The sequence below is a fragment of the Symphodus melops genome (genome assembly GCF_947650265.1).
Source record: "Symphodus melops genome assembly, chromosome: 10".
NCBI lineage: Eukaryota > Metazoa > Chordata > Actinopteri > Labriformes > Labridae > Symphodus > Symphodus melops.
This window is the reverse complement of record NC_136700.1, coordinates 13,217,872-13,235,949: the sequence shown is the minus strand read 5'-3', so window position 1 is coordinate 13,235,949 and position 18,078 is coordinate 13,217,872. Positions and strand designations below refer to the sequence as shown.

Below are 18,078 nucleotides of genomic sequence, written 5' to 3'. Positions count from 1 at the left end.
AAAGTCTCTTTGAGGTTATGAACAGGCTTAGGAAGATATTTCCCTTGCTATTTGCCCAAGGGCACCCTCACCTCTCACAGCCAAAGTCTGAAAAAGCAGAGTAACACTGAGAACTAAAGTGTAACCACTTGTGAACCATGAGGCACGCCATCACTCTTTAAAATGCAGGGCCAGTAGCCAGAGGCCAAACTCATGTTCCTGCTATGTAGTCTAATTAGCTGCATGATGGAGTTGAAAGAGATATACAGTAGATACCAGATACTGCTTTTTAAAACAGTGATTCGGATCTTTAGCTCTCTCTGGGGACAATGTGGAAGCAGATATATAAAATAAATCGGAGGTTAAGACTGCAGGTACGTATTGTTTAAAAATCTAACAGTTAGTGCGTGCGACCCCACATATTGAGGCTCAGTCCTCGCGCGCGGGCGGCCCGGGTTCGCGTCCGGCCTGTGGCCCATTTCCCGCATGTGTCTCCCCACTCTCTCTCCCCCTTTCCGACTCTATCCACTGTCCTCCCTCTATCAATAAAGGTAAAAAGGCCGAAAACAAAACTTTAAAAAAAAAATAAAAAAATCTAACAGTTTCAACTGCGGATGTTTTACTTAGAAGATTATTGAAGAGCTTGAAATCAGTGAATTAAAATAAAGATGCATTTCTGACACCTTTTTGTTGTTGAGTTTTATAATGCGGTCTTAACTGAAGGTTATAGAAAGGTTGAACATAAATATATACTGCTTGAAGAGTCTTTTGGTCAAAGATTTGATGTGCATACAACATCTTCACTGGCTCAAATATCGACAGGGCTAAGCACTGAGTTTGGTGATGCGACTGATGTACTGACAGCTTAATGACAAAGATGAAATGTCTCTCATCCAATCACTGATGCTGTAGTGGAAAAGGAGATGCGCAACAACTATTTTACAATTTTGTATGGTCTAGAGTTGGTAGATTTTCTCAGCTTGTCTCATTGAATATTAAAACCAATTTATTGACCCTTTAGTGACACCCAATTTATTTAATTGATTGACTTAATCAGTATGAATTTAGCCCATATGTTGGCAAGAATCGTGAATTTTCCCACCAACACTACCATGATTAATATGTGATGAAATGCAAATCCAAGTACTGACAGTCAGTAATAATGAAATGTGTTTAAATTAGGCCAACCGATCCCTGAAATTGTGAACAATTAAAAAGAAGCAGAAAGTGAAAATTGACGTGATGGCATGAAATATTTTAATATGATTAAATTAATTACCTGTAGAAAGGACAGCACATGGCTGGATGCATTTGAGTCATGACATTTAACTGTAAATGAGTCTCAAAGCACAGTGTGATATGTGCCATGTAAACAATATAGGCAATATAATAATACAGCTGAAATAGACAACAAATGCTTGAGGAAGTTGCTACAAATGCTCCAATATAAAAACGATTAGATGTAAGTGCTGCATGTAATGTTTTGTGTGTGTGTGTGGTAAATAAAGAAAGTCATAATGAATGTATTTTCTAAAAGAAAGCCTTGTTCACTTTTTTGGAAACAAAAGTTAAAACCTCTCCAAATATATACAAATATTCACATTTACAGTTTCACCAGCAAAATGTATGTGAATGTTCGAGTTCATTCTGCATCTGCTGGAACTAGTTCCAGGGTGAGGCCAAATAATGTTGCAATTTTATATGCAATGGATTTTTTGGGGGGGTTTTGTTTTTTTAATGTTCTCCGAAATTTTGAACAGGTTTGCTGTTGACCCATAGGTCCATACCTTATTATGAAATAGAACTATTATTGGCCTATCTTGGGGTGTCTGTTAGAAAACATAGCTGCAAAGAAGTAGAATATGGTATGTACACTTTTACATTTATAGCTATGCATAAAACTGTCACCAAATTAGCTTCCCTTTTTGACAAACATTGCATGCACACACACACATTTGAACAAACACAGATATATACAGTGTCCCAGAATGTGTGGAATGGTGTCGCTGAGGCCTTGTTGACACTCTTCTGTCTCTCCACTGACTTAGAGGGTAACCCTGCCAGCACTTTTCTATCTTAAACACACACACAGCTGTCGGAGTGGGCCGTGGTCCACCCTGCAGAGAGATGCCTGCACACCCCTCCCTGCTTAATTCAACTATCCCAGCAGTGGATCTCCATGACAATGGGAATCCCTGGGTCAAATATCTCTTGTTCCCCTGCTGGCAGAGCAGCAGGGTGATAAAATGGCAGCCGGTTTGATCTGTTAAATCCTTTGGGCATTACCTTGGAATCCAGTGGATGGAGTGTGCTCACACACACTTTGTTCCATGCTGACCTTTTTGTGCGCACAGGAGAAGGTGTGTGTGTGTCAAGGGGGTTTAACATTAGTTCTGAGATAACACCGTTATAAGCAGCTGTCAAGTACTGACATTGGATGAGCTGAGAGGTTTTCTGTGGTGAGCTGTCAAAATCCTTTTGTTAGCGCCAGCACAGCATGCAGGACAGTAAAGTAAAAACACACTGGGTGCTCACAGGCACAAAAAAATACGAAAAATCCCCACTTATTTTGAAATATGATTGTGTAAAAGCATCAATTAGATGTTCCTAATTGTAAGGGCATAGGAGACATGAGCCATTATCTATTTATCTTGGCTCAGCATAAATACTTAAGTTACAGCTATACAGGCTCTGCTCAAAGTTTACACAACGTCTTACAACTGTTTAATGTATTGTTATGCGAAAAGTTGTACAGTCATAATTATTATTAGAGGTCCAAAAAAAAATAGATTTCCACTGTGCCATGTGAGTGAACCTGCTACAAATGTGCCACCTTAATGTCTTAGTTTGAACTCAAAAATGAAAGGTTGAAGCCGAAAGACAACCAGCACTGTACTTAGAGTTGATTGTAGCTCTTTATTGCATTGACAGAAACTAAAAAAGTACTTTAGGATTTCAGACTCAGAATGAATGGTTTGCATACTCTCATTTTCAAGCTGCCCCACGTTACATAAGCCTTTTCCCTCTTGTGATGGGAAACTACTCCCAACGACAAACGATACCTAGTTACCATGAATGCTTAAAAACTGATGTTTGATATTGTCAAGTTACAGTTGCACTGGGCTACTTGTGGGACTACTTCTTCATTCAGAGGAGGGACTTCCTAGGGGGTTTTCTGGTAGCCTGGCAGACTCAGTTTATTGACAAGACTCTTGTGAATCACCATACCTTTCCAAGAAATAATCTTGTACATATCGTCCTTGTAAAACCAGTGAATCACCTTTTACAAAAACAAGTCTGTGGTAGACGGATAAGACAAAAGATAAAATAACTTCCACTCTTTATGATAGGCAAAGAAAACCAGCTACGGACTGCGCCTTCATCTTTCGTTCATATTGTGTGTTGTATAACTATTGGATGAACCAGCATGGAGGGCTTAAGAAAAAAAATCTTCCCATATAAATGCCAATAATCCCCTTTATTTTTGCCTACACTTTGCAGAGCATAGCAGAAACTGATTGGGCTCTTTCAGTGTAACCATCAGTTCAGATAAAGTAGTTTAAGAGGGATGCAAGCACTACATGCATCACTGCAACATGACCGAAACATACTTTGTCTTCATTACTGGCATTCAGCAGGGAGGTTGGATACAGAAACTATCTGAAGTTGATCAGAATGCATAATAAGAGTAGCTTACTTTTACTACCAACTATATGAGTGAAGGTAACTTTAACCATGCAAAGGTTAACTTTAACCTCATCTCCACAGTGACAAGGCAAATATACAGCATGATATACTGTGGCATGAGCTTGATTCAAACCTGCCTCATTTGTTGCTGTTCTTCCTTCCCCTCTGCATACAGGACCTACCCTTATACTGACTGATACTGTTGCACTTTTTTTAAATCCAGCAGAAGACTTGAGTATTGTATTTGGAAAAAATATAACCCTGCAATAATGTTTTATAAATAACCGAGTCCCTCTACTGCTGTGTGTGAGACAGACACTGTGTATGGTGAGAGATGGGCAGCTCTCCTGTGGACCAGACTGTGGAAAATAACACACTCTGTTGGTTGGTCAGTTGGTGTGTGACATCAGTCTGTGTGTATGTGAAACATGGGCGGTCCACTGAGGGCGGCTACTTTAGGAGAGGGCCCTGTTCCTGACGTACGCAGAGAGCTGGATAAGGGCAAGAAGATCAGCTGCTGGTAGATGCTGCAAAGACGATCCACAACACAGAGAGGTCAGGACATAAAAAAGGGCTGTCCCAAAAAACATCTTTTTCCTCGTCTTCCTCTTTGTTGTAAGATCACTCCTGAAAAGAAAAGGTAACAGTTAACTTATTTTGTTTTTGTCATTTTTAATAATGACTACTATCTTATTTTCCATGATCATACCTGTATTTTTGTCAGTCTCAACTCATAAAATTTTTTCTCTCATCTCTCTTTACCTATCTGGTCTAGAAAAACCGGAACACCCTCCTCTCCTGAAACATAAAAAACGTCTGCATCCACGCTCCTTGTTTTTCTTCTTTCTTCCCTCTGCTCGGTTTCTAAGCAATCCCTTGGATTCTTCCCATCTCTGCTCTCACCTGAGATCCCACCGTCATGGATCGCTCAGTTCAAGAGCTTTTCCTCAACTTCATGATCGTCTTAATCACTGTGCTGCTGATGTGGCTGCTGGTGAAAACATACCAGGACTGAACCACGGAGCAATGAGAGAGGTGATGGAGGGAACCTAGCACAGTCTTGTAAGACTTGTTCTTGCCACTGATTGATCTGTTTCCAAACACTGGGTCTTACAACTCTTTCAGAACACATTTATGATTCTAGTCCAGCATATTTCAGGAATGCCAAAGCTCTGCTAAATGAGCAGCCTTAAGGGGGGGGGGGGGGGGGGGGGGGCATTGGATCTGTATTTGTTGTAAAAGAGGTTTTTAAAAGTGGTCTTGAATTTTGGCAAGAGCCAAATGTGAAGTCAGAGTCGAGATGACGGTGAAATAGAAATACATTGAAAGGGATTTAAGGCCCTTTTTTTTCTTCAACAGCAATGGCTAGACCTACATATGTGCCTCTAAACAATGAGCAGCGAATGCCTCTGTGTCATTCATATAACTGATGATACATTGATCCGAGCTGTGGTGTCTGTTGTTCTATTTTAACGGATGACTGTGTCAAATGCAGACTCTGTGTTCACTTAAAGACGACGTCCACACAATTTTTAAAGCTCTACGTTTATGTTCATTTCTTGCCATTAAACAGTCGTCGTTGAGTTCAACATGTCGTCGAGTTTCTTTCTTCTGCGCATCACAAAAACACTTGAAATACCACAAAACTTTGGTCTCCACCTCAACCCAAATGTTATGTCTTCTAATGTCTGAAACAAGTAATTGTACACTTCGCAGCTACTGAGTGGTCTTTATGACAGGCAGAAACAGTTACACATTTCACTCAAACATGCCGTTATTGAAGATGGAGTGAGGGAATGCATGGATAAATGACATGCTAAAACAGAATAAAGGCAATTAAATATCAGTGTCCCAGTAAGTAAATCATCCATGTGTCATTAGCTATTGGCCATTATTAGAAGTTTTAAACCGTATCTGCATGTTTCCGGCAGCTAAAAATAAAATAAGAGAAATATCAGGATAAAATAATGTGGATAAGCCCCACTCAAGTTATTTATCAGAGAACCACATACCACAGAATTTAATTTTTAATTTATTTGCACTTTAAACTACATGTGTTTATCTTAGATGGAGACTCTAAAGAAGACTTAGGAAGTAAAGCAAAAAACGGTCCTGCATAACAAAGTGCCCTTTAGAGTTAATACATTTACAGCTATTTGGTGAACTTTCAGTAAGCAGAAAAATTGAGTTACTAATAATATGATTCTATTAAAGTATATTGCTGAATTGGTTTTCCTCCATGGGAGGGACCACGTTTCCATTGACACACTTACAAAGTTTAGGTTCTGCCCTAGGAATAAAAAAATAAAATAATTTGTTTTGGCTTGGCTGCACTTGTGTCTTGATGACCTGTGAGATGAAGGGTGAGTTAAAGATTGTTAGTCTGTCTGAAGATGCAAGCTCAGTCAGCTGTGTGCCATGCACGCTGGAGACTCGGGTACATTTAAGGTGAGCTACACATGTAATGCACACAACCGACGTGTTCATGTGTGTGTGTCCACTGTGTCACTCCACGGGTCTCTGTATCTGTTGAAGCTGATGAGCTGACAGTGGAACTCGGTGAGTGCTCGGGGCATCGGAGCCACTTCCTCCCATTGACTTCTGCCGCTGTGGTACACCTATACAATCAAGAAAACACATCAAAACTCTGCAATGGTAAGAGAGAAATGCCTCTAATCCTGGCAAGTAAAAACTAACTTTTATTTAACTGCTTAGCTTAATGATTGTAAGGCAGGGTCACATAACCATACAGTTACTGTTACCTGTTTAATTAGCTATTTAAACCATAGCTTCTAGTAAATTGAACATATTGACATTGGATTTGAACATTGGATTCTGCAATATGTTCCTAACTTCCAAAATGTCAATAGTTCAAAATCCGAAAAAAGACTCAAAAACCCCTGTGGAAAAATGTCAAAGACTGATGGGACATTTCCATGAATAAAAAAAAAAAAAAAAATCCAACCTGAACTTCATCAGTGATCTCATCAGGTGAATAATCTCCACCCATGATGTAGATTCTGTCTCTCATACCCACTGCTCCAGCATTGAACCCAGCACACTCAAATGAGCCTTCACCCTTCCACACACATGTGTCTGGACAAAAACTGTACACCTGGAGGGAAAAAAAGGACACTCTAAACTCTGTGTGTAACATTTGAATTTTCCATTTCAACTACATTACAAAAGGAGAAAAGTAATTCTCACATTACCTTATAAGTAGACAGGTCACAAAGATGTAGAGTGTTATTTATTGACACAGACTTGACCAGTGTGGCGTGGAAGAACTGGCCAAACTCTGCCACCAGGCGGCTCCACTGGTCCTTCTGGGCATCGTAGGAGAAGAAACAGTCCAGTGAGGGGTTAAAGGAGTCTGTGAGTTCTACCTCTGATCCCAGAGTGTAGATAACACTGCCACAAGCGCTGGCCTCAGGGTAGAAAATAGCAGTGGGCAGTGGGCTGACTGAGGTCCAGGTCTGGGTCAGAGGATTATAATATTCCACCTATAATAAACGGGGGGGAGGTTACTTCCCATTAAAGGATTTAGTTATTTGGTCTCAGTTATTTAAAGGAGAAGTAGTTACCTCGAGCAGACTGGGTGCCCCCCCTCTGGATCCTCGAGTCCGCCCTCCAATGACGTACATCCGGTCCAAGCAGGTGACTGCAGTGTGTGTGGTTCTGGGCTTTAGCATGGCAGGTGCAGGCGTGCAGGTGAGGGTCACAGGACAGAAGCACCAAACCTCGTCTGTAGCATCGTGGAAAGGTTCAGCCACATGGAGGCGGATTGCCCGACAGCAGTTTCCTTTGCAACCACCTGTCACAAACATCTTATGACCAGAAAAGAACAAAGACGTGTGATTTTTTTTTTTCAGCAATAACTGGAATAAAACCCATCTGGACAAACAGTATGAGTCACACAGAAAAAACACAATGAAATCCAGGCCTCATCCGTTTTCTTCCTTATGGACATTCCCTTACTCTTCTCCCTATGCAGTCAAAAGACACATCTAAGAAGCAAAAAGATAATGCCCCAAAAAGCAGAAGCAGGGCTCCATTCCATTTCACAAACTTGTTTCACCTTTTCAGCATAACTGGTGAGGTAGGATCCCGGTAAGTCTGGTATCGTGGCTATGCCATCTCCATGTCTTGTCCCCAGCTCTTTCCACTGGTCTGTCTCCAGACAGTAGCAGAATGTGTGGTGGATCTCTCCGTTCTCCTCAGTCTTGTGGATGTAGATGTAGCTCTGTGTGGTAGCTGGTCTGGCATCAGTGAGCAGGCCACTGTACTGGTCCTGTTTGCTCTTAGCCTCTGAGAGCAGAGCCAGACAGGACTGGTTGTTACAGAGGAGAGGGTCTGATTCATGGAGGGTCTGGGAAAGAGAGCACCACATGAAGGATAAGTCCATTAGGAGATTACTAACTAAAAATCCAACAAATATCACGTCTTTATTATACTTATACTTATTATACCTTTAAGGCCGATGCAGGTAGATGATGGAGTCTGGTTAAAGACAACAAGCCGAGTAACAGTTTTTGTCTTCCTGGGAGATCATGTCGTACCCATCGAAGAAGCGACTCCACCACAACCTCTTCTCTGGGCACATTTAAAGCATCTGACCTCAGGCATGCTTCCAACACATTCACCTACAAAGAAACAGTACAGGTAAACAATAAGTCAGACATTTAGCAGCTCTTTTACTTTACATTTTAAAGCATCCATCCAATATTTTTACCACCTTTCCCGTTCTGGATTGCAGGGGGAGAAATTTGAGAAAGGCTGGCAAACGTAGGAAGTGTCATAAAAATATCTTAGCGCAACAATAGGTCAAAGTTGTTTCTCTGACAGGCAGAATGCATTCCTATTACATAATATAAACAGTAGTATAATGTGATCAAAATAAGGATTTATAAACAAATGGTCCAAAAAACCTCAACACCTCTGTTACAAATGTTTCCCTCATTCCTGCATCCGCACCTGCATGTCCAGAAAGTCCTGTGTTTTAGAGAGGCTGGAGAAGTTCTGAACAACAAACTCAGTGGCACTTTGGAGAAGGGGAGCTGAACCATAGGCCTCAGCAAAGGAGAAGAGGGACAGACAGTTGCTAAGGTCCATGGTTGCTATCAGGAAGTTGCTGCACGCTCGGAACAGGACTGACACCTGAAGGCACAGACAAAAAAAAAAAAAAGGAACCGAAAATGTTATTTCAAATTCATAAAGACTTTTAAAGAGTCAAAACATTTATTTTATTATGATAGCATTGTCACCCAGGTGAGGAGGTCCTGGTTCAGGCACAAGTTTAGCATAAACAATGTCAAATGCACTCGAAGGAAAATAAGATTTAAATGAAGAATGGGTGTATACCTGTAGAAAAGAGGCAAGCTGAAACAGCACGTCTACATTGCCTTCAGTGATGAGCATTTCTCCCGAGTAGGCAAAGTCGAGGAAAGAGCTGACTGCTATCGAACACTGGTTACCCAGAGTCACTGAACCATCATCCCTCTCTCGCATATCCGCTTCAAACATGGCCCTGAACACGCAGCAGTTACACATATTAACAAAAGACAATCATACACAAATATCATTACAAAGAAAATGATCGAAGAAATACCTGAAGAAATCACTGCATGCAGCAAGCACACAGCGATGACAGGGAAAACTTTGTTCCTGGACCTTAATGGTAAAGTCAAACATCAGGCCCCGCTCCCTAAAAGATCTGAGCACACGCAGCAGCTGGAGTCCGTGTGACTCAGGCATCCGCAGCAGGGTCCGGCTCTCTGGGACCCCATTGCATTGTGGAGCACTACGAGAATTACCATTGGGTGGGGTGCTGCTGGTGCTGCTGCTAAGGTTGCTGGTGTTGGTTGTAGAGAGAAGTGACTCTTGAAGTTCCTCCATCTTCCCAAATTCTGACAATATGTGCTATAAAGAAAAACAAAAATCTAAATACATGTGTGTTAGTCTGTTCTGTATAAAATGTATAATGTGTGCTTTTTCTGTGTGAAAGACAGGAGAAGTGATTGAGGAGAAGTAAAGGGAAAGCATTTCTAATGGTCTGTTCAGTCGGCCTATATCTCTAACAGACAATATCAGGCCTAGAGCTAAGTTTGTGTCAAATGAATTCAATAAGCAATTATCACATAAATATTCAAATTAAAAAGAACATATTCTGGACTTACCTTGGTTACGTTTTATTTTTTGTAAATTCTAACATACAGATGAAACAGAAAGACATGTGTTATACACAGGTAGGCAGCCTGAAGCAGGGTAAACGCACTACACAGTGCCAGCACCTCGGACAGCGCTTTCTCTCGTCATTCTAACTTCCGGAAATATGAACTCACGCGAGGACTCTTTTTGTTTTTTTATGCGTCATAATAGTCACAATAACTATCTTAAACGGAAACGCGCTGCTTTGTTCATAAAAAAAGGATAAGTTAATCTCGTCTAAGAAAAAAAATGCGTTGTGAGAGTGCATGTTCATGTCTTGTCTCTTTGTTTTCGAAAGAGGACAGCGCAATGGCGGCTGGGTAGTGTAGTTCTGTTATTGGTTGACTCGCAGACTATAGTGAATCATAGCTTTATAACAAGCCTGTCTGGTCGGTTGAGACTACAGTTCGGCGTTTTCTATTTTGAAGGGGTTATGTTGTCAACTCAGTTTATTTCGTCTCTGGATTTTAGCCTATGGTTTATTTGAGCGTGTGTAATCCGTGTGTAGATCCTGCGTTGTGTTCTAGATGTTGGCAATGACTCAGGAGACAGCTTGTGGTTTCTGGCTTATTCTGTATTCAACAGACGAAAAACACAGATCACTGAGTTGTGGTATTAGAGTTAAACATATCTCCTGACAAAAGACAAAATAATGTGTAATTAAGAAGAGAAGACAATGTTTCTTATTGCGCGAGACGCGACCTTAATATCTTACAAGAGCCCTTAACGTTTGCGACAAAAATGATGAATAACTTTATATATAATATTCAAAACTGTACAAAACTGATACAGAATAAATCTAATATGATAAGAAACAGAACACCACCGTTAGATGACATTAAAACAAAAATTATATACTTTTAAATTCATCTATCTATGGAACATTAATCATTATTAACCTACCTCGGACCAAATGTCAACGGCTCTTACCAGAACGCACGCACATACTGCGCACCGTGCACGCACATAACGCACACGTACCTCATTCATCAAGTACACACACTCCATAAACAGGCAGGAGGATATATAATAATAATAATAATAATAATAATAATAATAATAATAATAATAACGTGTTTTGTTGAAATTCATTCCTCAATATCAATCTGTTACACGTGCTCTGCAGAGAGCATACCTTGAATGTTTTCTTCATTTTCTTTAAGCATAATGAACTAGCGATGCACAAATGTGATCAATCTTGCCACAGGATTTCATGTAATATTATTTAATGTACTCAGTTTAAACAAAAAAACAAAACAAACAAACAAGGAACATATAAAGGAAAATAAACTCGCAAAATTAATCAAGGTTTAAACAATTTGATAATAATCAAATTGTTAGGCAGGAGCCAACACACGTTAAATAATTGTTGTTGTTGTTTTTTTCTTTTTAAAAAGGTGATACAAAACATTGCATGTTAGGAAACTGAGGCATTATGCTGCTGTGCAACTAACATCCACTGGGTGGGGCTGTATTCATGTCGAGCAAAAAAAAAAAAAAAAAGAAGTGGTCGTTCTTGTGTATGAAGCAGATGCTTTTGGATGTGTATTATTGAACGTGAACTTCCAACACTGCTGCAGTACCGATTCACTACCACAGAGCTGCTGACCAAATAACACACTTTCCTGCCTGGAGATATTTATGACAAAGATGCATTACATCAGGCTTTATGTAGACACACACATGCACTTCAACTGCGTGTGTTTTTTCTTCTCGTTATAACACTTCAAAACAACTGTAAGGTCACATTAATGCAGCTTATCAGGGCTCAAATAAGTGAACATAGGAAATTATAAGAACAAAGGACCTATAATGACTAACAGCTTTAATTAGTATACGATCTTCCCCCCTGTAGCACACTTTATATAGGAAGAAGTAGGCTATAACCCTCAGAATAAAGACCCCTTTTATTGTTTGAAATGAAACTATCAGACGAAGTAACGATCAAAAGACCAGCAGATGGGGACATGCATCTTTCTCTTTGTCTATTAGTCCGACTCATATATACATATATATATATATATATATATATATATATACATATATATATATATATATATATATATATATATACATGTTTTTATCATGTGATAATCATCATAGACTCTCCACTGTTTGCGTTATCCCCCCCCCCCTTTTTTTCCTTGCATCCCTGCATCCCTCCCTTCCTCTCTCCCTCCCGGCAGTGCATCCCCATCCCCCACACGGTGGCCGTCTCTTCGGGTGAAAGCTGTCTTCCCTGCGCCACTGGCCCGAGTCAGTCCGCACCGAGCCGAGTCAGAGCAGACACACGTACGCACGAGCGGAACCCTTGTTTTGTTGTTCAACTGAGTCCGTTTGGTAAGTCATGTCCGCTGTTTAATATGGAGAGCAACAATGTCCATGTGTCGACTTGCTTAGTTGGTTTTTTCCTGTCTTTTTCCCCTCCGTATCCCTTCAATTGTCCTCCGTGATGGCTGGCTACAGTGGGGGGACTAGCAGGCTAGGCTAAACAAGCTAGCTGAAATAGCGGAATCAAACTGATACTTGTGGTCGTGTTGATACAGGGGGGTTTAACGTGTGTATACTGCGGCAATATTAGCTGGTGTTTTTTTCCCTGTGCAGTTCGGTCAGACCTACTATCCGTGTTTTTTTTCCATCCCCATTTACTGATCTTTTGTGGAGCTAGGTAGCTAATTAGCCATTTGAGCAGCGCGTGCAGAGTGATGCAGTGATGCTACGGTAGGTTAGCGGTTACCTTTTCACGCTAGCGGGAGAGCTAAGCTAACTTTTTAGTAATCCGTGACCAGCACAGATTCCTGCGTGGGCAGCAACGCCATGGTTGAACAGCCATGCTAAAGGGGAAGCTAATCTGCTGATAATTGGCAAGATGGCATCGCGGAGTTGTTATCTAGAAATCGATGGATTTTCAAAATGGTGTCTTATCCCTGTTTGAGTGTGTGACCATGTTTTTTTTTTTTTGTTTAACCATGGTAGTTTTGGTGTAGCTTGATTTCTCGGGAATGCAACGCAGTGCCATTGCATGTCTGACTCTGATATATAACTACATTTTAATCAGTGATGTGGTGGGAAATGTAAATGCCTGCACACTGGGCTGCAGCCACCATCAGGAGCAAACACTTCATGTTTCAGAGTGGATTTATATTTCATCTGTGCCGTTTTCTGGAAATCATCTTTCATATACACAGCCTGTGTAAATGAGGTGTCCACGTTTAACGTTTGCACATTGAATTTGTTCACCTTCACAAATGACTCACCTCAGCTGGGTTAATATTAAACGCAAGGTTTAGTCTTGGTTTTAAATGTTGACCCTTTTATGGCTTACTTGTTTTTAAGAAGTTATAGAATTATAACAAATCTATCTGACAGTAATTAAAGTTCAGCACAGGACAGCAACTAGACCATTGTTATTTTCTGGCGTCTGTATGGCAGACATGGGAAAATATCCTTTATTTTTCTCAATGGCATCTTTCTATTTTGAGTGCGGACCACCTGCGCCCCCCCCCCCCCCCCCCCCCCCCCCCCACACACACACACACGTTTTTTAATGACAAAGAAAATAAAGAAGGAAAAGAAACCATTTCCTAGCATGATCAACTTTATGCATTCTTGTTTGAAAAATTTAGATAGTCACTCTGATTAATAATCTTATTATTAAATGATCATTTTTTTCAAGTCGTTGGTTGAGCACTAGTAAACAAGGTAGAGCAGACGAGGTGACTCTGTTCTTCTCACTGACAATAGGAGTACAACAATTTGATGGGCCCCAACGGAGTGCAAAAGAGACACGATTACACAAACAGCCAAAGGCATGTTTTTCTTCTTTTCTTTTACAACTACACTTATCAGTTAAATGAAGTCTCTCTGTGCTTCTTTCTTTTTTTGTATGGGGGATAACCTTTATTTTTAGTCATTGACTATTTGTCTCATTTAATTCAAGGAGTCTTATCTGTTTAAAGGGATTTCTAAGATACTACTGCCGTGGGCCTTGACTTGAAAAAATTTAACTTGCCAAGAATTATCCAGCAAGGGATAACGTAACACAGATCATCACATGTGAGCTGAATCGCACGAGTCGTTGATCCTTCAACAAACTGAAAAGGATGTGCAAAGTCAAAATGTGCATCGTGAAAACCTTTTTAACACTTTGTATAAGTTCCTCTTATTCTTGGGTTTCTGGTGACCCCTCTCTGCCTTGCGAGAGGAAAAAGGGGGGAGGGGTTGCATGTGGGGTTTTTTTGGCATGCGTTAAGCGTAGTCTCGTGTGTGAATGGTGGGCTGTACAATGCAGCCGTAAAGCTGTCAGACTATAGAAAGCCGGAGTCTGTTAATGTTAGAAGAGTCAGTGGCTCTATAGCACACTCTTGTCTTTGCAGCGCTTCATTCCCGTGTGGTTTGAACCACTTAATGAGTTGCTCATTAGAGATCTGTGAAGGGATGGCTTACAGACAGCAGCAGCAGCAGCATCCATATTCCCCCTCCTCTGGTGTCATGGCCGCACTCCCTCAACTTGATGATCCAGGTGTTTTTTTAGTAGAGACTTGCAGATGTGAAGAATACATGGTTGGAATAAATAAACAGTGAGTTACTCTGAGCAATATTTGAATGACCACACATTTTATAATGCTAATATTTTTTTGGTAGGTCATAACTCAATGGATTGTAGATTATTCATATTCATGTATTTGTTATTTATCATTAAGTACTAAATGTTTTAGTGTACACAGCATGGAAACAAATATTATAGGGCATATTTTGTCCAACCAACTAACCGTTAACCTGCAACATTTTTGCATGTTTTAATTTTATCAGTCAGATTAAACGGATACTGAAAAGATGTTCTTCATGTTCAACTGTTAGGATTATTCTTTTCTTACTCTGACCTGTCCCAGCTTTAAGCAAAACGGGACATAGTCTTGAATGAGATGCGTGCATTTCCTGTGTGATGCCCATTTAAGATGTCTTTAAAACGCAGCATCTCCTAGATGGTGAAGCACCACCCGTTCACAATAATCTTGTGTGAATACAGTATTGATTAGAGCCCACGTGCTTCATTATCACTCTATGTAGTAATAATTCTGTCGTACTGTGCTTATGACTCACTTCCAATTTTTTTTCAAACCACTGTTACATAAAGTTTACCCAAGAAACAACTTAATGAGTCAAGTATACACTTTATTTAACAGTAACTGAGCAAATAATCCGCTGTTAAGATTATGAATTATGGACTCACTTAAAAATACCAAACATATGTTTTGAAAAGTGTGTAAGATATATTGGCTTTCCCTTCCTCCTTTTTCTAACAGAATTTAAAATCACTATGATATCCTTTTGAATGATGGAGTTTAACTTGTATTGGGCTACTGCATTCTTAGTTTAATTATCAGTAATAGTCTTGTAAATGCTCCATCTAATATGTAATTTTTTTCCCACTTTTTCATCTGCCTCCCTTTTGATTTTTCTGTTTTATTTTTGCAAAGCTCTTTGTAACCGTGTAAAGAGACGGTGTGGTGAGAGTGCTACCCCTGAAGTAGCCTACATGTTAGCGCAGAAGAGCTCCACATGGGAGCGCTTTAGGTTTTTACAAAGAGAAGCCATCAGAGGCACTCACTGCTTTGTTTGGTCAAGCTACGTTAGCTTGTTAAGGCTCGTTGTCTTGTCAGCTCCTCATCTCTTCTTTTATTCTCTGACGCACGCGCACAGACACTCGTACTCACACAGACGCGCGCACAGACACACAGTTGCTCCTCCTGCTCTGCTTGCAGCACACGCATCTCTCCGCTGCTTGTATTTTGACGGACTAAGACGCACAGCGATGAATAGTTCAGATCATTTTCAATGTCCGATGGCTGTTTTAATCCAGTCTCGTAGCTGAGACTAAAACAGATGTTTTTATGATCAAAGATCTACTAATGGCTCGTCAACTTATCAGTTTGGTCATAGAAAAATGTCTGTTTAACTTTTCTTCTCATATTTTTAGTTAATCATTTCAATTATGTCAATCACACCATAAATGAAAGTTCACTTTATCCAAACAGAACATAAACACGGACCAAGTAGCATTCTGTTAAACTACCTGAATGTGACGGGAATGTCCCCACGCCACGGCGAGTGAAATTGTGATCATGCAACACAATTTGAATTGACGACCATATTTATTTGGGCTTAAAAGGACATTATAGCATTCCTCTTGAACCTACTTGGAATTTTAAAAAAAGCATTGTGACCAAAGGGTGAAAGCATGCAAAAAAATTTACTGCATTTGACCTGTTTTTTTTTTGTTTTTGTTTTTTCTCGGGTCAACCTCGGCTATAATAAAGTTGAAACAGACCACTGGTGGCTACCTTCAACTTGTTAAGTGTAGCAAGCTCAAGAAAAGAAATAAATTCAAATTAGACGTCACAATTCTAGCAACAAACTAGTGAATGTAAATATGATGACCTTCACCATTGAATTTGTTGTGGTACTGTTTATTTTTGTGTTCAATGTTCGAGTCATTAAATGTTCAGGGGGGTTTTTTTGTCTGAAAATGTCTGTTTACTTCATTGTCGAATTGACTCTTTGTAGCTCCCATGTACCATATATCACATATAAACATCACTTAGAAATATGGTCTCAAACAGAGGAAATATATTTCATAATGCTGCACAGTTTATAGAATTCCTTTTCTGCATCAGACCTGGCCAACGATGCTCTTGCTGCTTTGTGTGTGTGTGTGTTGTCGGTGAACAGTTACTTGGACCATTGACGCAAGCTTACTGTTTTCTCATGCTCTTGAGCAGATCGGCGTCGTTGTGATCAATCATTGCTTGGTGATTGATCTTTGGTTTGCGTGCCCGCGAGTGTTCACGTGAGCAAACATAGAGTGGCAGGTAAGAAATGATTGGAATAAAGGACTAGGATAAAAGGTTGAAGTGATCCCTGGAGGCAAAGCTGTAATGTATTCAGCTGTCAGTCGTACGGAGACGGTTTGCAAGTCTGCACATAACAACACATGTGACTGCAGGCTGTTGTTTAGTTACTGATACATTCAGCCATGATCAATAGTATGTGTATATGCAGTTAGCCGGGTGAAGCATTCAAAAGGAAGATGTCTCATTATATTTAAGCGATGATCCCTAACAAGTTAGAGCTACATTAAAAAAAAGGTCAATGCCAACATGTGTTTAAAACCCTCTGACGTGTTTAAAGATAGATACTTTATTGATCCCGAGGGAAATTCAAGGCATCCAGTAGCAGTACACAAGACATTAGTTACAGTAAACGACCGCTGTCCCCCCTCCCTCCGTAAATAATAAACCTTAAACAAGATTAAGTAGTGTTAATAGCCACTGTTGTACCTCTAACCACCACAGAGCGATAATGAAGGAGCTGTTAACAGCAAAAGGACATGACAGCTCAGTAAACAAAGCAATGTTTTGCTGGCCCTTTATATTGTTTTTGATAACACGGACTGCTCTGATTTTGTCTGCCAGCACAGCCCTGACACACACACACACACACACACACTCCAATATCTCTTACCTTCTTTGAATACCTCCACATTTCTCCTGTCCAAAATGGTCAGAGTCGCACTTGTTGGATTGGGAACATGATCCCTGATTTAAGAAAGATGAGCAGCATCAGCAACCGATGTCACAGGTTTTCCTGGCGTGTAAATATCTAATATTGTTTGGGTTCTTCTTTTATTTGTTCCAAAACCTAAAACGTTGAGGGACTCCACCTTCCCAACCATACAGCCCAGTTAAGTAGGAGGCATTTATTGTGAGGAAATGGAGGGCATTCAAAAAATGAGGTTAAAATTGAAGTGAAAATGAATTAAAAATTAAATAAAAAGTATTAGTGGACATTTAAGCCCGCCTGCAGGATTTGGCCTTTTGAAGTAATGAAAAATCTCAGTCGATGGATTTTGGAGAGCTTGAAAATATCATCAATCGTTGAGACAACAGTCTGACAAACAGTGATCAGCAGCTCTCACATCGCCATATTAAAGTCTTTCATTCTCTGCTGTCCCTCCTCTACTGCAGGAATAGTGTCTGCCTGCTGGTCATATTCCCTGCAGGTATTGATTGATTGTAATACGAGGAGCAATATGGTGGTGTTATTTGTTTTCAAAGACGAGTTGAAATTCATGCGAGGTGTTCTTGTCTTTCAAATGCATGGGCCAGACGTGGCCATCGAACAGGCCTGGGGGGTCTGGCACTG

General features: G+C 40.3%; 3 protein-coding genes across 5 annotated transcripts in view; 2 read left to right on the top strand and 1 right to left on the bottom strand.

Annotated features, from left to right (window-relative positions):
* The first annotated feature begins 4,144 nt into the window (after positions 1 to 4,144).
* Positions 4,145 to 5,585, top strand: sln (sarcolipin). The gene is made up of 2 exons (XM_079354524.1): positions 4,145 to 4,306; positions 4,442 to 5,585. Exon 2 carries the CDS (start codon positions 4,586 to 4,588, stop codon positions 4,679 to 4,681), a length of 96 nt encoding a protein of 31 aa, XP_079210650.1. The 5' UTR covers positions 4,145 to 4,306; positions 4,442 to 4,585; the 3' UTR covers positions 4,682 to 5,585.
* A 104-nt stretch (positions 5,586 to 5,689) lies between these two features.
* Positions 5,690 to 10,158, bottom strand: kbtbd3 (kelch repeat and BTB (POZ) domain containing 3). Its single transcript, XM_079354520.1, has 10 exons — positions 9,843 to 10,158; positions 9,275 to 9,585; positions 9,028 to 9,193; positions 8,641 to 8,823; positions 8,136 to 8,309; positions 7,745 to 8,035; positions 7,251 to 7,493; positions 6,879 to 7,169; positions 6,632 to 6,781; positions 5,690 to 6,284 (listed from the first exon to the last, which is right to left on the bottom strand). Exons 2-10 carry the CDS (start codon positions 9,559 to 9,561, stop codon positions 6,150 to 6,152), a joined length of 1,920 nt encoding a protein of 639 aa, XP_079210646.1. The 5' UTR covers positions 9,562 to 9,585; positions 9,843 to 10,158; the 3' UTR covers positions 5,690 to 6,149.
* Positions 10,159 to 12,032: 1,874 nt separating this feature from the next.
* Positions 12,033 to 18,078, top strand: part of fam168a (family with sequence similarity 168 member A) — a 30,084-nt gene continuing 24,038 nt past the window's right edge. The window contains exon 1 of one of the 3 annotated variants that reach the window (XM_079354195.1): positions 12,033 to 12,213. The gene's annotated coding sequence lies outside the window, so the exon portion shown is untranslated. The remainder of the gene's footprint in view (positions 12,214 to 18,078) is intronic. The other 2 variants (XM_079354193.1, XM_079354194.1) reach the window with 2 other exon arrangements.